The sequence below is a fragment of the Lathamus discolor genome, chromosome 1 (genome assembly GCF_037157495.1).
Source record: "Lathamus discolor isolate bLatDis1 chromosome 1, bLatDis1.hap1, whole genome shotgun sequence".
NCBI lineage: Eukaryota > Metazoa > Chordata > Aves > Psittaciformes > Psittacidae > Lathamus > Lathamus discolor.
Genome location: NC_088884.1, coordinates 33,350,397 through 33,376,220, shown reverse-complemented (window position 1 = coordinate 33,376,220; position 25,824 = coordinate 33,350,397). Strand labels below are relative to the sequence as shown.

At 37.2% G+C, this 25,824-nt stretch overlaps 1 protein-coding gene across 6 annotated transcripts in view; it reads left to right on the top strand.

Annotated features, from left to right (window-relative positions):
• Window positions 1-25,824, top strand: part of CACNA2D1 (calcium voltage-gated channel auxiliary subunit alpha2delta 1) — a 392,282-nt gene that overhangs the window by 258,172 nt on the left and 108,286 nt on the right. For all 6 annotated transcript variants that reach the window (XR_010610021.1, XM_065667215.1, XM_065667227.1 and 3 more), the window contains exon 7: window positions 13,199-13,330. Coding sequence is in view for 5 of the 6 variants with exons in the window: in XM_065667215.1 (XP_065523287.1) it covers window positions 13,199-13,330 (132 nt within the window). In the remaining variant the exon portion in view is untranslated. The remainder of the gene's footprint in view (window positions 1-13,198; window positions 13,331-25,824) is intronic.

The window sequence follows — 25,824 nt, the reverse complement described above, 5'->3', positions numbered from 1 at the left end:
GTAATTTGTCAGAAATGTCTCTCCATTTCTGCAGCAGTTGGATTCTTGCACCACTTTCCCCTTAGTTCTTCCATTTATAGCCAATAAAATGTTCTTCAACTTTCAAATTATTCCTTAATTTGATCTGACTTCTCTGTCACAGATAATGAGGGATGAGAGGTCAGAGGGATAGGGATCTTGAACAGTTGTTTTTATTTTTCGGAAACCAGGAAGACTGTAGGTAATTGAAGGTTTTGGCAGAGCTCTGCAATAGCCTCTGCTCTTGTTCTGCTGCTGATACGGCTCTTCACTCAATCTCCTGCTTGTGTTTGTCTTAATACGTCAGGTCTTAATTCTCATTTTAAAGTTTTCAAGTCATGAAAGATCCCTGCTTATGTGATTAGATTGTACTCTGCAAAATGAAATCATAATACATTAATAAATAACTAATTAAGCATGACATATTACATAGCTACAGCATCTTTCTTTTCTCCTTCCCTTGCTTCTAGTCTTCTAAGAAGATGGTGGATAGCTTGTTTGCTTTTGGGATTTGTTGTAAACTGCCACAAAGAACTATACAACAGAAAGCACGAACTGAATTCCTTTGACAGTATTTTATGATTTCCTGTGATATGAGCTGTCAAGAAGAGGGGCAGGGGAGGGATATCCGGATATTCCCCGGTAGGGCATATACCTGAAGTCTCAATTTTTGTGAGAAAAAAATGATCTTCAGTTAGTTCTACGATGTTACTTCAAGTGTTGTCCCTGAAGTAAGTTTGTAGAAGTCTGTCGCCCCGAACATTTGTACATAGCCAGGTTTTTCCATTCTATCTTCTGTATAACTGAAGGAATAAAAGATTTTTTCTTGTTTCTGCAAAGAAAATATATATCTTATTAAAAAAAAAAAAAAGGACTAATTCTTTGAAATGTAATATTTTTTATCTCTTGATTCTAAAAAACCCCAAACAAAAACAACGAAATACTTTTAAAATCCTTGCAATGGTCAGAAGGAAACCTGGAGATCTGAAATAAAAAAATACTATGCACATTGACTGAAAAAGTTAATTTTGTTTGACAGCTCTGCAAGCTTCTGTCAATGTTCTAATTATTGGATTGATGCTTTGAAAAAAAGTTTATGGGGTAATTTGTTTTCATATGACTCTTCTGACATGAGTTTACAACTGCAAAAAGGTGGCCAGATGTTGACTCATAAACAATAGAGAAACTATGTACATCATAAAGCTGGTTTTGTGCTAAAGTGCCAGTTTTTGTCAAGAAATCATTCAAAAGAGTGTCAAGACATTAAAGAATCTGACAGTTTGTTACTGACAGCTGACAATGACATTAAGAATAAAAAAGTTTTTCCTGTTCTCTACCTGAGGAAGGTGCTTAGTAAAGTTATGATACACCAAAGATTCTTCTTTAAAGTCAATATTAGAATCAAAGTTAAATTGACTTAGGACGAACACTTTCAACATTGTTGCATCAGTTTCAGTAAGTCAGGGTTCCAGCTCTGGTTTCTTTACTGCTGGTGATGTCTCATTTTCTGAATCTTTGTTATATGCATAAAGCATTCAGAGGAATTGTCTAAAGTAAAATACAGCTATTGTTTAGAATATTGTTGGATCTTTAAAGTGCTGAATTGTTTATATCTTTGCTTTTGGGCTGCAAGTTCTAATGGTCAAACAGGTATTGGCCCAAGTTACTGACTTGACATTGCTGAGCTATCTGAGCATTCAACAGCTGGATTACCTTCTGAGGCAGCTAAACCCAAAGGTGCACTCTCACAGTGCATCTGGTCTGCATCAACTGTTAATGGGCATTCAGACAACAGCACAGAATAGATATAGCAGAAAATAAAATCTCCAAATCATGTATAAAATGAATGTCACAACCGCTAGCACTACTGGTTTAATACACAGACCTGCTTCCATTGCACTGCACAACTGGCTGAAATAAGTGGAGCCACTGAAACCAATGTGCTCTTAGAGAATCAAAGGATTAAGTGTTTTTCCTTTCCCTTTCTTGAAACAGTTGCTGCAATGGTTGTTAGCAGCTTTGGACTGGACTTCATCCCAAATTGGCTCAGACTGCCAGAGCACAGTGGGATTTAGCTGGTTCTAAGCTCCTGGCATTCAGTTCTGCTTTTTTCATTTATCAAATATCAAAGTTAGATATGTGTATAAATGCCTGTAAGACTGGGACTGAAGCTTGCTGTATTTCACACTGTGATATGACTCCTTCTTAAAGCCTTATTTTAAATCCAAATTCATATTTTCATATCCTTTTTCCTTACCCTAGGAAATGTGGTACTCTATACTGTCAGTCCCCCACTTTAGTTGAAAGTAGCTGTTTAAAATGCTGCACGACTTCAGAGGTCTTTATAATGCATTCTTAATCATTTTGGTTCCTGAACAATTTTTTTCACTCTATAGCAGTTGTTCCGTCTTTGTCTGTATTTACTTAATTCATTGGTCTCTTCCTATTTTTGGGAATGATCTATACAGAAGCCCTTAGAAACCTGACAATCATCAACTTCCCTGATCTTGAAAGCTCTATTTGTGCAATATTTACTCATTCAGGAAGGATTATGGCCCTTAGTTAAACATGGGAAACTAATGTATCTAAAATTTAGCACAGTTTAAAGCACTGGAATAAGTACATATAAGGCAATAAGATTTCTTTCTTCATCTCATTCCATTTTTTTTCGCAACTCTACTGCCTCTTCGTGTGGTTTTATATAACCACAAAGTAAATTAAAAACAAGGAAACCTTCAGCAATCACATGACTATAAAAATGTATTTCTGTTTGAACACTGTAGAACAAAAACCTGCTATACCCAGTGGTTAAAGCAGTGAATACAGAAAACTCAGATGAATCCTAAGAGAATCCTCATGACATGGAATCAGACAAAAAAAAAACCAGCTACAAAGAATCTTTATTTTACTGCGTTAACAAAGATCCTTTTGAGTCTTTTACTATTTCAAAGGCATTTTGAGTCTTATGAAGTGATTTGTAGGATGATTTTTTTTTTTAATTTGCTTAAAAAATCTAAAGTAATAGGTCCTGTCTCCTGACTCTGTAATCTGCTTATTGCAATAGACTGACAAAATACTACATACAGAGGGAGCAGCTGAACATTGCAGAGTTAGAGTGTTCTGAAGATGAAGCGCGAAATCAGTTCCCTGTGTAGTAAGGAGTTTTGTTATTAACTTAAGGGAGGCCAGGATTCACCCCAGGAGTGGAATGCAGCTTGGTGTCATGGAAACATAGGATTGAGAGTCTGCTTTTAGGTCCTCATAGACTGAATGCCATAGATAAAACATTTTTCCTCTTGTAAAGATACAGGAAAAGTCTTTGTTTATAGCAAGAAATAGCAGTGTCTTCAGAGAGAGGAGAACCTCTGTTTGCACAGGCAGCAAGCTTTGAACATTCTCCATTCTAGTACCCTATGACCCCTTGATCTTTAAGAACAGAATTATATTTATATTTCCTTTATATAACCTGGAAAACAACACTAAACTGAGTTTAATCAACATTCGAGGTGCAATATTTATGATGCCAGGCTGCAGACTGAAAATTGCTTTATTATTTTTATGTCCTGCTTCTAAGAAGGCGTAATGCAACTGCATGTGGGACAGATACATATCTGTTGGAGAGGTGGGACTTCTTCCTTCTATAGCTGCATTTTAGAAAATCTCTGTCCTCTTCCTCTTTAGCCAAAACCATCACTACCAAAAACAAACAAAAAATGGTTGTGGAAATGTCATTATTTTCAGTCTCATGAGATTATGGTTAGAATATCAGCAAGAAGCAGGAGCTGTCACATCTGTATGAACTAAGGTGATGAAACAGACCTCATCTCATCATAATTTTTTTCACATTTCCTGCTTGTGCGTTGTATTGCCCTCACACTCGGTATGTCTTGGATTTTGGTTGCCAGAGATACATTTAGATAGATTAAACCAGCCTGCTATCCATTAATATTTCATTTATATGGATATTAGATTAGAATTAATTAGCCAAATTCACTTTATTGTTTTAATATTTATTAAAATGCCCTAAACCTCAGAAAGAAATATTGTCTGTAATGCATATGCATGTTCTCCATATAGAAGCTATACAGTATATATAATTTTACAATCTGTAATTATTTATACTGAAAGTATAACATACATATGTATGTACTATACATAAATATTAATGTAGTAAAATTACCTATAGTTTATTTGCAAACACGTAATATTCATTAATTAAATAGAAATAAGAAAAGTGGTTTTGTCACCAATTTTTTGTTGCCAATAAGTGTATAAAACTGCCCTGTTTCTAGTTACTAAATTTTAGCTTCCAACTTTATTTGTAACAAAGGGTTATTCCTTCACTGCGGAGAAGGACTTGGGGGTTGATGAGAAAATGAACATGAGCCAGCTTCAGTGTGCGCTTGCAGCCCAGAAAGCCAACCGTATCCTGGGCTGCATCAAAAGGAGAGTGACCAGCAGGTCGAAGCAGGTGATCCTGCCCGTCTCTTGTGAGACCTCACCTGGAGTATTGTGTGCAGTTCTGGTGTCCTCAACATAAAAAGGACATGGAGCTGTTGAAACAAGTCCAAAGGAGGGCTACAAGGATGATCATGGGGCTGGAGCAACTCCCATATGAAGATAAGCTGAGAAAGTTGGGGCTGTTCAACCTGGAGAAGGTTGCATGGAGGCCTCATAGCCGTCTTCCAGTATCTGAAGGGGGCCTATAGGGATGCTGGGGTCAGGGACTGTAGTGACAGAACAAGGGGTAATGGGTTAAAACTTAAACAGGGGAAGTTTAGACTGGATATAAGGAGGAAATTCTTTCCTTTTAGGGTGGTGAGACACTGGAATCGGTTGCTCAGGGAGGTTGTGAGTGCTCCATTCCTGGCAGTGTTCAAGGCCAGGTTGGATGAAGCCTTGGGTGGGATGGTTTAGTGTGAGGTGTCTCTGCCTATGGCAGGGGTCTTGGAACTAGATGATTGAGGTCCTTTCCAACCCTAACTATTCTATGGTTCTATAGGGATGCTGGGGAGGGTCTCTTCATTAGGGATTGTAGACTTAAACAGGGGATGTTCAGATTGGATATATGGGAGAAGTTCTTTACTGTGAGGGTGATAAGGCACTGGAATGGCTTGCCCAGAGAACCTATGAATGCTACAACCCTAGTGGTGTTCAAGGCCAGGTTGAACAGAGCCTTGAATGACATGGTTTACTGTGAGGTGTCCCTGCCCATGGCAGTGGGGTTGGAACTAGATGATCTTAAGGTCCTTTGCAACCCTAACTATTCTATGATTCTATTTAAGATACTGATCAAACTCCAGCTTAAAAGATCTGGGCTCCTGACTCATGTCTCCTAGCAGAAATACATTTTAAGACTGTCTGCTCTAAAAAAATACTACGTAATTGCCTGCTCTAAGTACTTTATACCCATTTGTTATGCCATCCTTATGCTTACACACACTTTTTATGAGTGGACTTGCTTTCTGGCAGCCTCATTTTTATATGGTATTTTTAGCACTCTGTCCACTTTTAATTCATGTCTTTGGCAGGATGGACAAAACTAACACACAGTATCCCAGATGATGTGTCAAGGTCTTTATTTTATTGCATTAACGTATCTCTATTTTTGCTGATTATGCTTGTGCTTTCCAATTTACCGTGGCTGGGAGAGCATAGAAGGAGCTGCTGTTGATGGACAATATAAGTGTTGTAAGAAAAATGAATAGCTTTTTAATAGGTCATGTACATAAAAATAATGTGATAGCATCTACTTCTGAATTGTGTTTTCAAACTACAAGTAATATAAATTATAATGGGAATTGGCAAAGTAGTTAGAAGATTGCAGAAAACACGAGGTAGAGAGAGAACATGTTTGCATGAGTTGGTCAGTTTCTAGCACTTTACCCTGCTACTGCTTAGGATTTACTGATCTTGTAAGGTGCTCTAGTGCCTGGAAAGTTACTGAAGTGCTGGTACTCTGGCAGACCGAAGATATCTTAAGTTTAATAAATTATTCCATAGCAACATTTCCAGACAGTCTTTTGATTGGTTTCATTTGTTTTTCTTAATACCTAATTAAATTTTTTTGTAGAGAGCAAGCATATCTCTGTAGCTAGTTTAATTTGAGTGTCACTATGACATCCTTTGAAATGCTAACAAAGAACTAGAGCAAAGTGAAGGAAGACCAGAGTTAATATGTGTGATATAGTCATTAATACATTCCTAGTGGATGTTTTGTTCATATTTAATCCCTGATATATCCATAAAATTAAAACATACTAATTTAAAAGTAATACTTAATCTGTTTTTCTAAGAAGGAATTGTTTCCAGTTAGGGTGCCTGCCTTGAAATAACCGGTAAAAAACAATGATAAATGGTAAAAGATCAGGAGGTGGTGTAATTACTTCAATAAGTTACTTCTTATTTTCATTTTACTTAGGCTCTTACACTGCGCATAGCTCTACAAAATCTGGAAGTCCTCCAGAACCAGTCTAATCAACAATATCTTCCGTATATTTTGTCTTCTTGTCATCTTCCCAGAAAAAAAAAGCAACAAACTAAAGCTACAGTACCGTGTGGTTCTTTATATCAGGTGTTATTCCAGTGTGGAATACATGCTGGTATATTTTGATATTAAAGGAAACAAAGCAAAAAACAACATTCATCCTTCCCGAGTTGTAAGGTGCACAGATACTGTTATCAGCAATATATAGTTTCCAATTGTAATATAGGTTACAATATATGGGTGTCTTTTTTTTTTTTTTATAGCAATAAATAACACATTGAACAATTATGAGTACTGAAGAGTCTATGACTGCATTGTGTTAACCCTTTTTTGCTGAGCTATAGTTGAAGCTTAATTCCATCTTCTCGATGCATTTATTCTCATTTCCTTCTCCTGGGCATTTCTTATTTTAATGAGCTTTTAGTGTGCTTCTCTAGCTATCAGCGTGTGGTGGCCAAGCCACTCAGCAGACAGCACATGGCATTTCCAATTAATTTCCTTGATTTGACACAGACACAACAGTATGCTAGACTTCAGTGACTTCTTCAGAGAATTATTTATAGAAGTGTCTGGGACATAATGTCAGATATCTAATGGGGAGTAGAGAAAATGTTCGCTAAAGAAGAAAAGTACATGACATTTTATCATTTCTGTTTTAATTAAGAGTGCAAAATACATACTCTCTAAAATTTTCTCTCAGCAATCCTAGACATTGAAATGATTTAATTTCATTATTGTTCTATATACTAAAAATTGTATTTTAATACTTTGCTTTTTACACACCACTGAATGAATATTGCCCAAAGACTTCTGATTTTCCAGTAATTTCAAATTACTTTATGATAAGAAATATAAATGCTGCTTTCAAAGCAAGGTTTTGGAACTGCTTTATATATACAAGACCCAGCAGAGCAATGCTTAAATTAAATTAAATTTTAAGACTTCTTATTTTCTTTTTATCCTGTGCTTCGAATGAAAAGAATGCTTCCTTTGCTTTTCTAAATCCTTATTTTGTTAAAAGTTAACAAAGTCTATTCTTTTTTTTTTTTTTTTCTGTTACTGATTATTTACATTTAAAAACCTGTAGTTAAATAAATAAATAAATAGAACGCATTCAAATCACCTGGTGGATGTTTTCAAACTAACTACAAGTTATTGCACTGTTTGTCACTAATCTGATAAGTTTGGTGCTAAGGAGTATGTGTGTCCTGGGTTCAGCATTAGCAGTCATTTTTCTCCTTCTTGGTAGCTGGTGCAGTGCTGTGGTTTTGACTTTTGGCCTGGGAACAGTGCTGATAACACTGATGTTTTGAGTGACCGCTCAAATGTTTTAGTCTGACCAAGGACTTTGTGAGGCTCATGCTCTGCAAAGGAGGAGGGGAAGCTGAGAGGAAGCAGAGACAGGATGGCTGACGCAAACTAGCCAAAGATGTATTCCACACCACAGCACGTCATGCCCAGGATGTAACAGGGAGTTACCCGAAGGGTTAGTTCTCTGCGGACAAGGTATCGGTCAGTGCTCGGTTGGGGGGTGGGGTGAGTTGTCGGTCGGCAGGTGGTGAGGTGTTGCATTCTCTTCCCTTATGATTTCCTTTATCGTTATTATTATTGGTGGTAGCAGCAGTGATTTGTGTTATACCTTAGTTACTAAACTGTTCTTATCTCAGCCCGTGGCAGTTGCATTCTTTTCGATTCTCCTCTCTGTCCCTCCAGGAGTAGGGGGAGGGCAAGAAGGGGGGGGAAGTGAGTGAACGAGATGCATGGCTGGGTTTAAACTATGACAATGTGTGAAAAACTGTATTTAAAGCTTGCAGTTTGGAGGTACACACCCCTACGATCCACGTATGTGTAAGCCTTCTGCTTATGCTGAACTGGCATGAGAGAAGTAGATGGTTTAAAACATGCACCTAAATTTGAAGGGTTAAGGTTAAGTTACTGCCAGAATAGTTCTTCAAATTACTGTACTTGGGAATTATGTAGAAAATGTATATGTGTGTGTGTATATGTATATATATATATATATATATGGATGCACACATATGCATAAGCCAGTGCAAAAATGTAATTAAAATTATACAATGGTTAGGGTTGGAAAGGACCTTAAGGTCATCTAGTTCCAACGCTGTTGCCATGAGCAGGGATGCCTCACACTAGACCATGTTGCCCGAGGCTTTGTCAGCCTGGCCGTGAACACTGCCAGGGATGGAGCATTTACTACTTCTTTGCGCTACCTGCTCCTGCACATATATACAAAAATATGCACTTGCAAATGCATTGTCCCTCTTTACCCACTTTTAAATACCATAATATTTGATTGCAGATACCTATTTCATTTATAACAATAACTAGTCAGTGTTATCTTTAAAGAAATCAATGAGTCAACTTCATTAAACAGGATATGGAAGTGTAATACATTCCACGCACTAAAAGAAGATTAATGAATTGCTAAGGAGCCCTCTTCTATTCTCCCTAGTGTATATGTAGCTGCTTCATCAGGGAACGGCAGCTCACATGCTTTCAGATACAGTAAATAGCTCTCAGGCTTTTCAAATAAAGTTGTACTCTGCCTGGTATGCAGGCCAGGGCCTATACATTGAATAAATCATCAGAAATTCTTCTAAAGAGAGCATAGTAGTGCCCTCTATTTTTTATTGATTGCATTTGCAGAGGAAAATTGAATCCATTCCTTGTCAAGGCATCTAAACCTCATGTCGTAAAGAAGAGGGAAAAATAAAAGATGAATGGACTTCAACAGAATCAGCTAGAAAGAATGTTTCCCATTGTGTGATGATAATTTCTATGTTTTCATCTTGCCCATACCAAGTGAAAGGTAGTCATGGCTGTACTTTGAAGTAGTAATCTTCAAAGACTTTTTTTAGTGGAATTGGAAATAAGCTTATTGAAGAGTTGTCTCCAACCTGATTTTCTGTCAATTATCAGTCAAAAGCTCTTTCCTGTACAGAAGTTAACTCAAAAGGAAGGGCAGGTGTTTCTAGGATATACGGCATCTCAGCATGTATGGCTATAATACTCTAAACATTTAATTTTTGTAAAATGAATTCATTATTAAATGAGGTCAATAAGAATCCTTATCTCTCAAAGTTGGGTATTCTGACAGGTGTTATGGTCTCTACTATGACCTAGTGAAAATAGAGCTGCATTGCATTTTAGGTGCAAGTTGAGAACCATGATGTTTTAGCAGGAGAGGAGCCATTTGAAGAATAGTTTTGTTGCTGTTTATGAGTGATTTCGCTTTTTAATATTTTTTTTATAAGAAAGTTTCAAATCCATTGCTATAGGCTTTAGAACAGAATCCAGAGATACTGGTTTGAAGTTGTCTGTTGCCAGAGCTATTGTATTCAAAAAACAAAAAGGGCACTTGATTTACAGCTTGCCTGTTGAAGTCCAGAGTGTATCCCTTAGCAAAAGCAAAGGAGTATTATAAGTTGTGGAAAAATTCTGCATGTCTGTTCCATGAATGAAGAGTAAATAGTGAGAAAGCAAATTAAAAGGAAGGGAGGATACATGTCGAACTTTACATGTGTGCTGTTAAAACTTATTTCTGAAAGGAGACTCAGGCACTTAACTATGAATTTCGGGAGTGCAGGAAGATATGTTTTTTAGGACCTGAGAACAGATATGTTACATACTCCTAGTAGTCTTTCCACAGATTGATTTTGTTTTACTTCTGTCAGGATCCTCTGTTCTCGTTGCTCATCTTGAAATCCACATTATTTATTTTTTAATTCTAAGTTCATGTGTTGGGTTGGTTTGTTCTGTTTTTGTTTTGGTTTTGCTGTTGTTTTTTTTTTTTTTTCCCTTGCTGCAAGTTCTTGAATTATTTTTTTTTTTTTAAGGTGTTATATTTGTCTCTGGGAGAAAATTAGAGGAGCGGGATGGGGAAAGTGGGATGGATGTAAATAAGATCATAAAACTCTGACTTTAACTATAAAGCATCGCTTCTCTACAAACATTACAAATAAGATCTAATAAGCTATATATCTTGCTTTATAGCCTAATCTCAACAAGTCTAATAAAATGCTGAAATTATCAGTTCCAATATCTCCACTCAGTATGTCAGTAATTAGTTATTTTACTATATGTAGATTGTCTCCTTGGTTATTCCTTTTTTTGTATATACATCTGGTTTTATATGCATATAGTTTATATATATATATATATATATAATCATAGAATCATAGAGTAGTTAGGGTTGGAAAGGACCTTAAGATCATCTAGTTCCAACCCCCCTGCCATGGGCAGGGACACCTCCCACTAAACCATGTCACCCAAGGCTCTGTCCAACTTGGCCTTGAACACTGCCAGGGATGGAGCATTCACAGCTTCCCTGGGCAACCCATTCCAGTGAATGACTGCATATTTTTTTCTTTTTTTAAGGTTATAATCTGAAAGAAATCCTATATTTAGAAATATATGGTTGCATATGAATTCATGGGGTGCATAGTCACCAATTTAAAAAAGTACTTATGAGCATGATTAACGTCAAAATAGTTTTTTTCCTGATTAAATGTTTTGCTGAATAAGCGAATCAGAGGTCTGAGCAGGGTGGTAAAGTCTTGGGGGTAGAGACGGCAGCAATTTTAAGTCAGGCCGCAAGGCCAAAAAAAATCCATTGATTTATATTGTTGTGGGGCTTCAGAACACATAGGGGACCCTGAAACCTGTAAGCTTTGTCTCCCGTGTCCCTTAAGTAAGTGTCCTAAGCTCCAGTGCTCTAAATGCCATCATAGGCTTCCACTGGGCCAAGAATGGTGGCAAAACAGTAACACGAAAAAGCTCTAAAATCAAGCTGAAAGGAAATTCTTGCTTGAGTAGATGACAGAGCTTCTAATGACATCATGGAGCCACTTCAGGAGATCATATCTAATGCTAAGTCAAGTTTTAGTAATCCTGTACATAATGCTTAATCACACATAAGTCAAAGAGGAGTAACCTTTTTAAAATGCTATTTAGCTTCCTTTTGTGCCTTAGGGAATTATTCCTCTCTCTTAAGTAAAGTTAAATATATTTATAATTATCTGCTTGACAAAGAGACAGGTATATAGCACAAGCTTATTGCTTAAATGGCAGCTCAGGGGTTGGAAATTTAATTTGATATTTCTATAAAAAGTTATACCTTGAGAGGGCAATATTATCTCCAAACTACTTTGAAAAACACAGACAAACCTTTCTGCAAAATACATGGTGTAGCAATTTTCTCCTTAACCTTTAAAAACAAGCCTATAAAATTTAATGTTGTGATCTTGTTTCTCTAGCACCTGTTAACAACCTCACTTTGGAAATGGCCTGTCAAATGTCAGCTTTCAGGCTGCCCTTATTTTTATTGTTTCTTTTTTTTCACTATAACAGAGGGCTAGAATGTAGATGTACATACCAAATTTTGTACTGGAATGCCACTCAGGAGCCTTAAACATGAACTGTTTTTATTTCAGTTTGACTTGCTTATTTGCAAAGAAGTTGAATTTTCTTCCTTGTGTGCAATACCTTAGTGTAAGCAGGATCTGCATTACAGTGTTAGCTTTCACAGGATTTATACCTACATCTTTAGCTGTTTTCAAGCATTGTTGCCCTCTGGTTCCCGTGGATTGCTAATCTAGGTGTTTTGGTTTTAGAAACATTGCTTAAAATGCCATTAGGAAATACAAAAGCAAGAATTAGTGACCAAACCAGCAAAAAAGCCCTTGATTTGTCTAATTAAATGAATACTTGCTATGGCTTAATAGCTATTAAGATTTATTTTGTTTGGTGGGGGAGGGAGGAAGTAATGAGATATTAGCAGCTGATGAATTGAGGTTTGAAAAGAATGATTTGTCATGAGTTGCAGAAGGTATTCTGTGTCACAATACAATTTCATTGACTACTGACTATAGTCAATTGACTATTACTGTAGCAGTTTTAATTATGGTTTTTTTTCAAAATGCATGGAGCATATTAATATATGTTTGATTGATTACATAATATATTTGATTGATTAAAACATAGGTAGGGGACAACTTTGTGAATGTAAGTTTCTGTATAACTGGCCACACAGTGTTTAGCTGAAATCTGAATTTCCTTATATTTCAAGTTCATTGTGGAACTGACCCAACTTATAAATATTAATGTTCACATTGCTGACTGTTCTGTAAGTAATCACACATATGAACATTGAGATCTTGTTAGCGTGCTATGAGTACTATTGTGCTTGCAGTCCCACATTAATATTGCAATTCAAATAAGTTATTATTGTCTTTTCCCATATATTCCTCTTACAGCATCCATTTGGAAAGGAACACCTTTGTTACCTTTATAAGGGGTACATGCCTACTTTTGGTGATATCTCTGTAGTTGTTCTTATTGCAGAGTGTTGTAATTAGTAAACACCAACGCTGTATGCTTACATTTAATTTTCTATAAGTGGGAGTGACATCTCAGAAACAACGTATTTGTAGAAGATACTGGCTCTGCAAGTAAACCAACAATTATTGCATACAGATAATGCAACAGGAAGAAGAGCACATGAGGAACTTAAAATTCCCAAGGAAAAGGAGTACATTTCTTTACATTTCCTTTGTGGCTTAGTTAAACAAAATGTTTTTACTTTCTGTAATAGTTCACTTTGCTTTTTTGTAGTCATTGAAGCTTCTGTTAGGATCTAACTTTGTAATACCAAGCGTGTTTTGTCTTTGACAGCAACGATAGTGTTAAATGAACTCAACTGGACTGCAGCTCTGGATGATGTATTCAAGCGGAACAGAGAAGAAGACCCTACTTTATTATGGCAGGTTTTTGGTAGTGCAACTGGACTCGCTAGGTATTACCCAGGTAACTGAAGTCTCCTAAAAAACTGTCCTATGCCACGTATTGCCTTAAAAATACTCTGAAATGTTTTCAAGCAATAAGATTAACTAAAAATTATTTTATTACATAGATGCAGCTTCTGTGTAGTAAAAGTAATTAAGTAATTAAGTGAAATTATTCTGTCATAAAGCTAGTATGAGGGAGAAGAAACTGAGAAATATGTAACTACTGTTTCTTACAGTAAGAGGAACAGAAGAGTATGTTCTTTGAAAAGCTGAAAAGTTACATTTTATTTTTGTACTGTTTTCTATGGGTTGTATAAAAAGTTAAATATTTGCCAGTGAGATTTTTCTACCTGTCTAGTTAAAAAGTAGTGACTCGGTGAGTAGACAGATAATGTCATGGTAAAGTCAGTGGAAATACGATTGCACCATGCTATATTTATATCCTGCAGAATCCATGATCTCTGACAATTATGTCTTTGCTGTTAGAACTAAGGTCAATAAATGCAACTTTATTATTTCAACCAGCTTTTTTTCCTCCTATTGAAGAATCTCATTATTGGATCACACTAATTCAAATAGATGTATATTGCATTGAATTTAGGTCATCAGTAGCCTTAATTTGATTTTTGATGTGTATTTGCTAACGTAAAGGCTTGGTTTATGACAAGGTGTACTGCTTGTCCTGCTGCTGTTCTTGTTAAGTGTTGCTGTTATCAGTGACAGGATGTGTCCACTATGCACAAGACAGTTGCATGCAGTGTGTTGTTTCTTGCCTACAGCTGGCAAAGGAAGAACTTTGAGATCTTTTCTCCTCTGTTTATACAAGACTGTTTGTGTTTCTGAGGGTGAAGGGGATTATTCTGAAGCTGTTACTGTGCTAGCACAATTGCTAGCACAGGCAGAGAAACTGCCTTAGGCTAGTTTATAGGAAGAATATTTAACAGCACTCGAATCCTGTTTGTTTTGTCATGCTAGATGTTCATGAAATACAGTGAGATGTTGCAGAAAAAAATAATCTTGAAAATGCTAATTTCATATTTTTATTTCCAAGTGTTCTGGTTCAATGCTTTTGGGATATATTAATACTGCGTTTGCGGTTACCATCTGTCACTGCATCTTGGTGATGTTTTGCAAATGCTGAAAAAATCATAGAATCATAGAATAGAATAGTTAGGGTTGGAAAGGACCTCAAGATCATCTAGTTCCAACCCCCCTGCCATAGGCAGGGACACCTCACACTAAATCATCTCACCCAAGGCTTCGTCCAAACTGGCCTTGAACACTGCCAGGGATGGAGCACTCACAACCTCCCTGGGCAACCTATTCCAGTGCCTCACCACCTGAACAGGAAAGAACTTCCTCCTTATATCCAATCTAAACTTCCCCTGTTTAAGTTTTAACCCGTTACCCCTTGTCCTGTCACTAATGCATCTCTGTGCCAGTCTTCAGGATATTCATTTTCCATTGTGGGATTATCTCATATATTGACAAATATATTCTTATATCTTGCTAACCTGTCAGTTGTTAACACAAGAGCCTCTCTATGTACTCTTCCTTAGAGCCCCTATAAAATAGAAGATGCTCGTTTTCCCTGTTTTGCAGGTGAATATGTGGCTTGTGTGTACTACTTTCAAACACAAATTTAAATCTAGAACCCCACACTTCCTGCTTATTCCATAGCTAAGTGCCTAAGTCCTTATGATCTGTCTAGTCCTGTCAGTAATTCACTTCAGAAATGCCTGGGTAATTACCCATTCCTTAAGTTCTGCATACACAGAGAGTAACCTGGGACATTCTGACAGTCCTTAAGTTGTATGTGTATTGTTCTATGCATCTTCTTCCTACTTCCATTTATAACTCAAATCAGTAAGCCCTTTGGGTTTCAGGCTTTTAGAATAGGTCTTTGTGCAAGGTTGTCCATCTTTCTCTTTCTGTTAAACCTTTGTCTCAGTTTGCTGATGCACACAAACATTCTGAAAATTAAAATCAAGTTTCATATACTGGAATGGATGCTTTTAACATTTGCTTTTTGAAAATGATGTTATAAATCATAAAACATTGCTTCATTATATTTGCCTTAGGTAAACCTGCTTCAAAGTGATGAATTTCTCCATAGTGATGATATTTGTGAAAGAATTTGGAAGTATCAAAATCTAGAATTAAAATGCGTAGACAAGTCTGCTCATTATTACATGAAATATAGCCACTCAGTCCTCCTTTAAAAACAATCCATCTTTGGTTAACTCTAGGATATAGAGGGTGTCTTCAATCACAAGTTTCTTGAACTAATGCTTTTATGTGATAGTATCCTACTGCCTGAAGTCATGGGCTAGGCAGTACATCACTTCTGTCCCAGGTAGGCTCTTGGGCTGTCCTTGTCACTATAGTAACCAGCAGGATGAAGGAATCTTTCTATGAGTGACCCGGTGGGTGGAAAGTATGTGTGAAATATAAGATTATTTTTTCTATTGCATATATCCTGTTTTTTCCTACATATACTCTATTTTTGTACTGTTGTACACTTCTCTAGCATTACATATATGATTTAATATAATTTTCAGCTGTGCTTTGCCTCTTTTACATGTGTTGATGTTTGCAGTAATGACAGAAGCAGGCATAAAAGGGAACTGTATAGCACCTTCCTATGTTTATGATACAAGATGCCTCTGTAGAAACATTAGAGACTGCATTGAGGTCTTCTTCTCTCTTGATAAATTAATCCATTACTTAATTCTGTTTATTAACTATTTTTCCCTAGAATATACTCAGTTCAGCTCTCACTGTCAAACACCAAGACATGGCAGAGAAAAGCCAAAGATGTAGGATACCTCCATGGGCCTCAAACCTATATTTTCATCTCTTTCAGTTCTAATCAGCTCCATTTAATGAGTCAATATGAGTTTTCTCATACTAAACTTTTTCTTCTTTAGATTATTTAAGAAAGTGTGTCTTCCCTAAAGTAATTTTAAAGATTAGTGAGGGCACTTATTATCAACATTTTCATTAGTTTCACTGACAGCATGTTTGTGAAGAGAAATGCTCAACTCTATTACTGTGTTGGCAACCATCCATTTTGATATGAAGATGTCAAGAGCAATTTTGAGATTTCTGTTAGCTATTCTGTGAGCTCTGAATAAATCAAGAGTAAGTAAACAGTAGTTTAATAAAAGAGCTCAGAAGAATAAACAAATAAATTGAATAGAACTTTTAAGAAGGATGTAATATATACTCATTCTTGCATTTAAAATTGTATATCCCAAATCTTTCTTTCAATAGATGGTGAGAATGCATTGTCATTTTTACATACATTTATATAGTTGTAGAAGAATCAAGACAGGTATCTCTATCTCCAGGTGATGAAGATACCTGATTAAATTCTTAATTCAAAAGAGAACTGTACAAGAGGTGAAAGCAAGGTCAGATAACCTGAAAGGAATAGAGATACACCATCCAATCATGCAGAAACATGGTTAGAAAAGCCAAATCTCATTTGGAGTTAAATCTGGTGAAGGATATGAAGGACAAGAGCTTGTACAGGGACATCAGAAGCAAAAAAAAAAAAAAAGCCTAAAGAAAATATGGAAAAGTCTGAGGTATTCATTACCTTCTTTACCTCAGTCCTGATTGTAAGACCCCCCCCTCAGTAATCACTGGCTTCTGAATCAGAGGGAAATTCTGGAGCAGGGATGACTTCTACTCAGTGAAGAAGATCGAGTTAGAGAACATTTAAACAAAGTGTGGTGTCCCTGCCCATGGCAGGGGGATGGAACTAGATGATCTTAAGGTCCTTTCCAAACCTAACTATTCTATGATTCTATGAAAGTGGACATGCACAAGTTCTTGTGACCTGATGGGATGCATCCAGGAGTATTGAGAGGACTGGTGGATGTCATTGCAAGGCCATCCTTGATTATCATTGAAAGGTCATAGAAACTAGGAGAGGTTCCTGAAGTTCCTTCTTTCCTGAGGAAACAAGTTTAAGAAGGGCAAGAAGGAGGATCTGGGGAACTATGAGGTGTCAAATTTATGTTAGTCCCTGGGAAAGTGATGGAGCAAATCTTCCTGGAGGCTATTTTGAAACATAGTAAGGGCAAAAAGGTGATTGGGGATGGTCAGCATGGGTGAAAGGGGAAGTCATGCCTGATCAAACTGATAATTGTCTATGATGAGATGGCAGACTTGGTAGATGAAGGAAAAGCAGTAATTTTATTTGTCTTGACTTTAAGAGAAAGTCATAGAATCATAGAATAGTTAGGGTTGGAAAGGACCTCAAGATCATCTAGTTCCAGCCCCCCTGCCATGGACAGGGACACCTCACACTAAACCATCTCACCCAAGGCTTCATCCAAACTGGCCTTGAACACTGCCAGGGATGGAGCACTCACAACCTCCCTGGGCAACCGATTCCAGTGTCTCACCACCCTAACAGGAAAGAATTTCCTCCTTATATCCAAATTTATCTTCCCCTGTTTAAGTTTTAACCTGTTATCCCTTGTCCTGCCACTACAGCCCCTGACGAAGAGACTCTCCCCAGCATCCCTATAGGCCCCCTTCAGGTACTGGAAGGCTGCTATGAGGTCTCCACGCAGCCTTCTCTTCTCCAGGATGAACAGCCCCAACTTCCTCAGCCTATCTTCATATGGGAGGTGCTCCAGTCCCCTGATCATCCTCGTGGCCCTCCTCTGGACTTTTTCCAACAGTTCCATGTCCTTTTTATGTTGAAGACACCAGAACTGCACACAATACTCCGGGTGAGGTCTCACAAGAGCAGGGTAGAGGGGCAGGATCACCTCTTTCGACCTGCTGGTCACACTCCTTTTGATGCAGCCCAGGATACGGTTGTCTTTCTGGGCTGCGAGCGCACACTGAAGCCAGCTCATGTTCATTTTCTCATCGACCAGCACCCCCAAGTCCTTCTCTGCGGGGCTGCTCTGAATCTCTTCTCTGCCCAATCTGTAGCTGTGCGTGGGATTGCTCCGACCCAGGTGTAGGACCTTGTACTTATCATGGTTGAACTTCATAAGGTTGGCATCAGCCCACCTCACAAGAGTGTCAAGGTCCCTCTGGATGGCATCCCTTCCCTCCAGCATATCAACCGAACCACACAGCTTGGTGTCATCGGCAAACTTGCTGAGGGCGCACTCAATCCCACTGTCCATGTCACTGACAAAGATGTTGAACAAGACCAGTCCCAACACCGATCCCTGAGGGGCACCACTCGTTACTGGTCTTCATCTGGACATCGAGCCATTGACCACAACTCTTTGTGTGCGGCCATCCAGCCAGTTCTTACCCATCGAGTGGTCCATCCATCAAATTGATACCTCTCCAATTTAGAGAGAAGGATGTCGTGTGGGACAGTGTCAAACGCTTTGCACAAGTCCAGGTAGATGACATCAACTGCTTTACCCTTGTCCATCAGTTCTGTAGCCCCATCATAGAAGGCCACCAAATTGGTCAGGTAGGATTTCCCCTTAGTGAAGCCATGCTGGCTGTCACCAAGCACCTTGTTGCTTTTCATGTGCCTTAGCATGCCTTCCAGGAGAATGTGCTCCAAGATTTTGCCAGGCACAGAGGTGAGACTGACTGGTCTGTAATTCCCCGGGTCTTCCATTTTCCCCTTCTTGAAAATGGGGGTTATATTTCCCTTTTTCCAGTCATTGGGAACCTCACCTGACTGCCATGATTTTTCAAATATGATGGCCAGTGGCTTAGCAACTTCATTCGCCAGCTCCTTCAGGATCTGCGGATGGATTCCATCAGGTCCCACAGACTTGTGCGCGTTCAGATTTACAGTGTGATGGACGAGATCAGTTTCAGTGAAACTAAATTCAAGTTGCACTGAAATCTGCATATTAAAAAAAAAAGTTTAAAAATATGAACAGTTTTAAATATCTGTGTGCCAGAATGTAACTGAAATCAGAATATCAATTTCTTTGTTTACATTGACAAGCCTGGCCAGAAAAGCCAGACCCAGACATAAAGGTATGCAGTATGCATCGCATTCTGTTAGACGTGATATTTTTTGGTGTACTGTCCTGTCTGACTTGAAGCCACATGGAGCTTGATTTCATTATCCTGCACTACTGCCCAGTTCGTACTCAGAGGTTGTCTTGAGTCATCTCAGAAAACAGGGAATCTCAATTTACGTAATAGAATTTTGGGGAATTAGTTACAGCTTCTTTTCATCTTTTCAGCAGGAAATCAGCTAGCTTTTCTGAACATCTCCCACCTATAACCCTTCCTGTTTCTTTATGTTCAGTTTGCAAACGGATTTTTATCTGAGTCTGTCTGCAGAAGGCAAGATAGGGCTGGACATATAAATATTTTATTTCCTTTATGTTTGTTGCCTGAGGGCTCTGTTGTATTGAGTACATGTTTTCAATTCCAGTTTCTTTTCCAAATCCACCAGGTTTAAAAATAGTTGTAGATGTTTCCAGCCTTTGTTCTGCACGGGAACAGTTTTTCGTCATTTATGTATAGCTCAAAACTAAGACTCAAAGAATCACAGAATGATTGAGGTTGGAAGGAAACTGAAAATTACCTGGACCAATCCTCCTGCTGAAGCAGGGCCACAAAGAATCTGTAACATAGGTCATGTTTTGTTTTTTTTTTTTTTTCTTTTTTTTTTGTTTTTTTTTTTTTTTGTAATATATTGTTTCCAAAGAGATTTTTTTTTTTTTTTGGAGGCAGGAGTTTGAAAAATTTATTTTTTCTTCTTTCTTAATATTGAGTCTGTTCCTCATGGGCTTGCAAATGTAGAGCTTCATTGACTCCATGTTGACAGAAAGGTACATTAATACAGAGCAGACTACAGGTTTAAATTATAATTGACCCCAGAGCAATGGACAAATCTGTTACACAAAAATAAATTAACTTAATTAGTTTAATACAGCTTGACAGATATTAAGTTACTTATATTTTGTGAAGAGCCTACCCAGCAAATTTAGGTCTATGTTTTAGAGAACAGCTATCTCAAAGAACAATTTCATACCAAATATTTGGCAGACTACTTGGAAGCGTAGGTGCAAACTAACTGGTTTGTCTTTTAATCCTGGAATCGTTCTTAGTTACAGAGGTAATGAGGTTTATAGTTGTTAATCAGTGTTTCATTAAAATACTGCAATCTGTGTATTATTTTTACTGTAGCAATTACTAATTAGATTTTAAAACCACTTTGTATTTATGTGCCTTTTGCCAGATACTATCTTCCTCTGGCTTTGGTTTTTTTTTTTGGTTTGTTCATTTTTTTGTCAGGCCAAGGTCTTCAGTGAAGAATGCATTTTTTTTTTGGACTGCAGACAGCAGACACATATTTGCAATTAAATATCATAGAATCATAGAATAGTTAGGGTTGGAAAGGACCTCAAGATCATCTAGTTCCAACCCCCCTGCCATGGACAGGGACACCTCTCACTAAACCATCCCACACAAGGCTTCATCCAACCTGGCCTTGAACACCGCCAGGGATGGAGCACTCACAACCTCCCTGGGCAACCGATTCCAGTGCCTCACCACCCTAATAGGAAAGAATTTCCTCCTTATATCCAATCTAAACTTCCCCTGTTTAAGTTTTAACCCGTTACCCTTTGTCCTGTCACTACAGTCCCTGACGAAAAGTCCCTCCCCAGCATCCCTATAGGCCCCCTTCAGGTACTGGAAGGCTGCTATGAGTTCTCCACGCAGCCTTCTCTTCTGCAGGCTGAATAGCCCCAACTTTCTCAGCCTATATAGGAGGCTTTCTAGTTATATTAGTAAATACACTTAAGAAAGTTTGGCTGCAAAGGATTACTCAAATGAAATCACAATCTTAATTTAAATGAATATTTAGAAAAATCTTGTTTGATCAGCAACACCCATCTCAGCTCTCTCAGGGAAGTACTCAAACTACTCTAAGATAATACTAGAAAGAGTAGTACTGATATGGATGGTTTCAGATTCCATTTAGTGGGTTCTATATAGCAATAACAGCAGCATGATGATGCATGAATAAATTCAGCATCTTTTATGAAGAAATATCGAACATGGATTTGGTGTGATAGTGGCCTACAGTGTGCTTAAGGTGGGAATGTGCCACACTTGATCACAATCCAAAAACTTAAGGCAATTCATAACAAAAATAAAACTGAAAAAGAAATACTGTCCTGTCCCCAAATGTTCCAAATCTTCCCACTTCCATCTGGAGACTTAACAAGGACCTATGGGAAATTAAATTTAAAACTTACTTCCCAGTACAATATGTCTGGCAACTTCCACTCTTCCAATGTGCTGTATAGCCCTGTTGCTGTATAGCTCTGACTTCCCTCTGTTGTTTTGGTTTTTATATTTTATTTTATTTATTTTATTTTATTTATTTTATTTTAGTATTTATTTTATAGTATATTTTATCTTATTTTATCTATTTTTTTATCTAGAAAAAGCAGTCTCCAGCCTGTACCTCTATAGACCTTACTATGTAACCTAAACCCAGATATTTGTCATCTTCGTTTGACCTTACCCATGTCAGAGAAGAAGGATAGGAAAAGAAAGCGAATGGATAGAGGATGGCTTTGTTTTGGCTATGCCTAGAGTCAGGCAACTATGTGAGAGCCAGTAAAATGTGCTACAATATCTGTTTCTTAGGTGAACATTAGGAACTTCAAACTCATGAAGAGAAATAGTATTTCCTAAGGAGACCAACTCTTTGTCAGACTTCCAGGTGAAGTATTGAATTCAAGTTGCAAACTATCTGTGAAATTAAAGTCCTTAACTAAATGAGTAGATACTGAACAAAATTGCAGTCCCTACATAATTCTTACTTTAGAAACATCTTAACATTTTAATTATTTGTGCAATTGGCTTTTTAAGCTTACCTGCTTCCTCATTTTTAAGGTATACCTGTACTAGTAAACAGAACAAGTCAGAGTTTTATTCTTATGCTAAACCTTTAGATAGCCCCATGGTGTGACTGAAGGGACAGCAATGCTGGCAGCCTTTCTGAATGGACAGCTTATTGTGGCTTAATGACATCCCCAAAGCACCTTCTGGTTTAAAAGTAACAAAAATCTCACTGTCCTCCTTTTGCAGATGAAACAAACAGGTATATAGAGAGAAAAAATTACTTTTTTAACGATCCTCTGAAGACTAGGGATTCAAGCCAGGAATAGGTGTAATACCAAGATATAGTGTGCTGTTATATTAATTAACTCAAATTTATAGCATTGTTTAATCAGCCAGTGTGTTAATCTCAGGGTCTTTGTAATATGTGTGCTGAGGAATACAGCACTAGCTATTTTATTCTTTACCTTTTTTTACTGTAGATTTACCTTGTATTTAGCTTTACTTTATCTATGTAAGTATAATGTGATGGGAACTTTAGTTAATTAGAAAAATGTCTTTAGAAATCGCTCATGCAAGTATTTTGCTAGGATTTTCCTATGTAATTTGGGCTTACAAAGTGTTAGACAAATTAATAGACAAAGGAAAGATAATGCTGCAGTGCCCATTATACAGAAAAATAATTTTGTCCTAAAGTCTTAAAAATCTTGTATTAAAATTATGGATAGAGAAGAGCTGCTTTCCATGTGTCAGTGAAGCAGGTCTCACTCAGCTACAGGAGCATTCCCTTCTTTTAGAAATTAATAATGGAAGAGCTTTAAAAATCAATTTCTAATAAAATAAAAAAGATATCTTTCTAAATGAAGGACTTGCTGTGCACAGCTGCTCTTGTGTTAACCAGTAATAGCAAGCAATAGTGTTGCAGCCATGTTATTGAACTCTCCAAAGAAAGTCATTACTGAAGCAGATACAAGGAGACTAGAAAGCCTAAAAAATCCATACAAAATGAATCAAAAGCCTTGAAATACTGAGAACTTCACTTTTGTGTGTGCAAAAGGTTTCATGCTTAATAGCTGTTAGTTCCTTTTAACAACTCAGCATTTAAAGGAGCCTTTAAAGTAAAAGAACAAAAAATCCAAAACACTTTTTCAGTAACGCAGCTCCAAATTCATCAATTACTGCAATTAGTGTGTAAGTTGGATAGTTCTACTTTTTACATTGAAATAAGCCTCTTTGAGTGTTGTTTACTTCCTTTATTTGAAACAAATTAAAATCTTCAGAATTTGTTCTAACGGAAGAAAGACAACAAAACATCTTGTTACTTCTGTTCCTCTCCTCCTCAAGCTCTGATACCCCAGCCCCCTTGGTGGGGGATGGCTGCTAGTCCAGGTAAAACCAATGAAAGCAACCCATATTTTGAGGATGAAATTCAGTTTATGCATGTGGAAGAATAAATATTTGCCTCTTGACTGAACACAGAGTCATTTAATAGGTTAATTTTACTTTGCAGACTACAGTATGCATTTCATGTTCAAATGAATTCTTGAAAAAATTCAGATAATTATCCTCTCATTTCTGTATGGTGATGGTGCTATTTAAAGATACAGAGGACATTTGTTAGGTAGATTTTACCTGAAGATCATTTGATGTCTTGCAGTTAAGGCCATTATCGGGGTAAAATAGTTAAGAAGTGCTGCATTCAGTCTAGACTTAACATCTTCTGTGGTAGCATGGAACTGGTCAGGAACATTCTCTGTCTTGGGTGGATATTATTAATCAGTTATCAGAATCATAAAATATTTAGGTTTGGAAAGAACCTGACGATCATCAAGTTCCAACCCCCCTGCCATGGGCAGGGACACCTCACACTAAACTATGTCACCTAACGCTCTGTCCAACCTGGCCTTGAACACTGCCAGGGATGGAGCATTCACAGCTTCTTTGGGCAATCAAAGACATGATTATGATACAAATATCCTAAGTGAATTGGTACAAAACACTTTATGACAATTAATGTTAAAGTCTCCCAAAGTCATGGTTGTTTATTATTTTTAGCTCCCTCATCTTGCCACTTTTTACTTTTTACTGAAAAATAACTAAGTAATTCTGCAAAGGTGCTGTTGCTACACCAAAAAAGAGTAGTAAGCTGAGGAATGCCACATTTCCCAGCTAGAGTGGGCTACTGTATACTGGAAAACAGGTTTGTTCACATTCTCTAAAATATGAGAATTATGAAATTAAACTGAAGGCAAAGTGTAAGCTGAAGTTTGAACCTTCACTACACCTGAGGAAGACTTTACTGAATCTGACACAAGGAGTTTAATGGTCTGGGTTTAAATGTTTTGAATGTCTACATGAATGATTATTGAGAGGTAGCAAGGTAAAATCCAGCTTTAGGAAATATTTGTTTGCCTAACCCACTAAATGTTATATTGAGGTTGGCTACCCAGTAACTCTCTGAGATGGAAAGGTAATGAAGTTTGAGCCAGAATAGGTGATGCTGTCTGGGAATTTGATAATTGGCGTTTGTTACCTGTTTTACTGTCAGCTTTTAGCCTCTTTCCCCAGATGTGTTACAGGGGTGTAAAGCTGTTAATAATTCATCTGTGCCTCTCTGTTCCTTGCACATGCATGCCTAACCAGTAGAGAAGAGCAGATGTAACCGAGGTTTCACTTGGCAGGACGTTTTCAGGAAGGCCTCCCCCATGACACTGACCTATGCCTCTGGAATCATATCATGAATTAAAAATGGGCACATGTAGCTAAGGGCTCCCTTTCCCAACAAATACTTTCATTTACACTTTACCATGTGACAATCTGTCCTTCATGAACTGGTTTTCCATGTAATCAACCACACTGAGGATTTCCACTCTACATGTGCAGAGAAAACTGAATAACATGCCTTGCTCTTGCTTGAAATATAGGTAGGTCTGTATCTCTATAATGCAAACAGCAGAAGTGGGAGGGATGTAACAACCAATTAATAGTTTATAAAATATCAAATCAAACCACACGCCAAACAAGCAAGTCATCAAGGCGAACATGACTGAAGTTTAATGTATTCAACAGAGAACTGTGCAGTGTTGACATAGTTCAAGAATATGAGTATGCAGCAATGCAGAATTGTGAGGCTGACTTCTTCAAGATATTTGGTGTGCCAGGTTCCAAGGCATCTAATTAAAATGAATGTTTTAAACAAGAGATAATACAAATAAAACTGTAAATCTCAAAATCCTTTATCTTCACTTTTTTTTTTTTTTTTTAGGAAAGTGAGTAATCACATTTTTGTGTATTTCATTTTGCTTCCATCTTAGACCATATAATGGCTTTTGTCAGTAAGATGTAAGCCAGTTTCCCTAAATGGTTTTATAGTGTATTTTGTACATGGACCAAGGCAACACATGTCTTTCAATAGGTCTCCATCCTACTCCCTATATAATTGTAAATACATAATTACATATTTTTGCATAGAGAGAATTTATAATCTTATAAAAAAAAAAGCATTTTAAAAGATAAAATAATGGCAAATTAAAATGAGATCATTGGAGATCAAATGTCTGAGGGGAATTTCAGTTTCCTATTAAAACCAATTTCAATAGGATCCTTAAATACTGCAAGCATTAACAAAAACAGGGAATAGATTTGAGATAATTCAAATTTATCTGAAATTGAAAGTGATAATCCAGAGAGATTTTA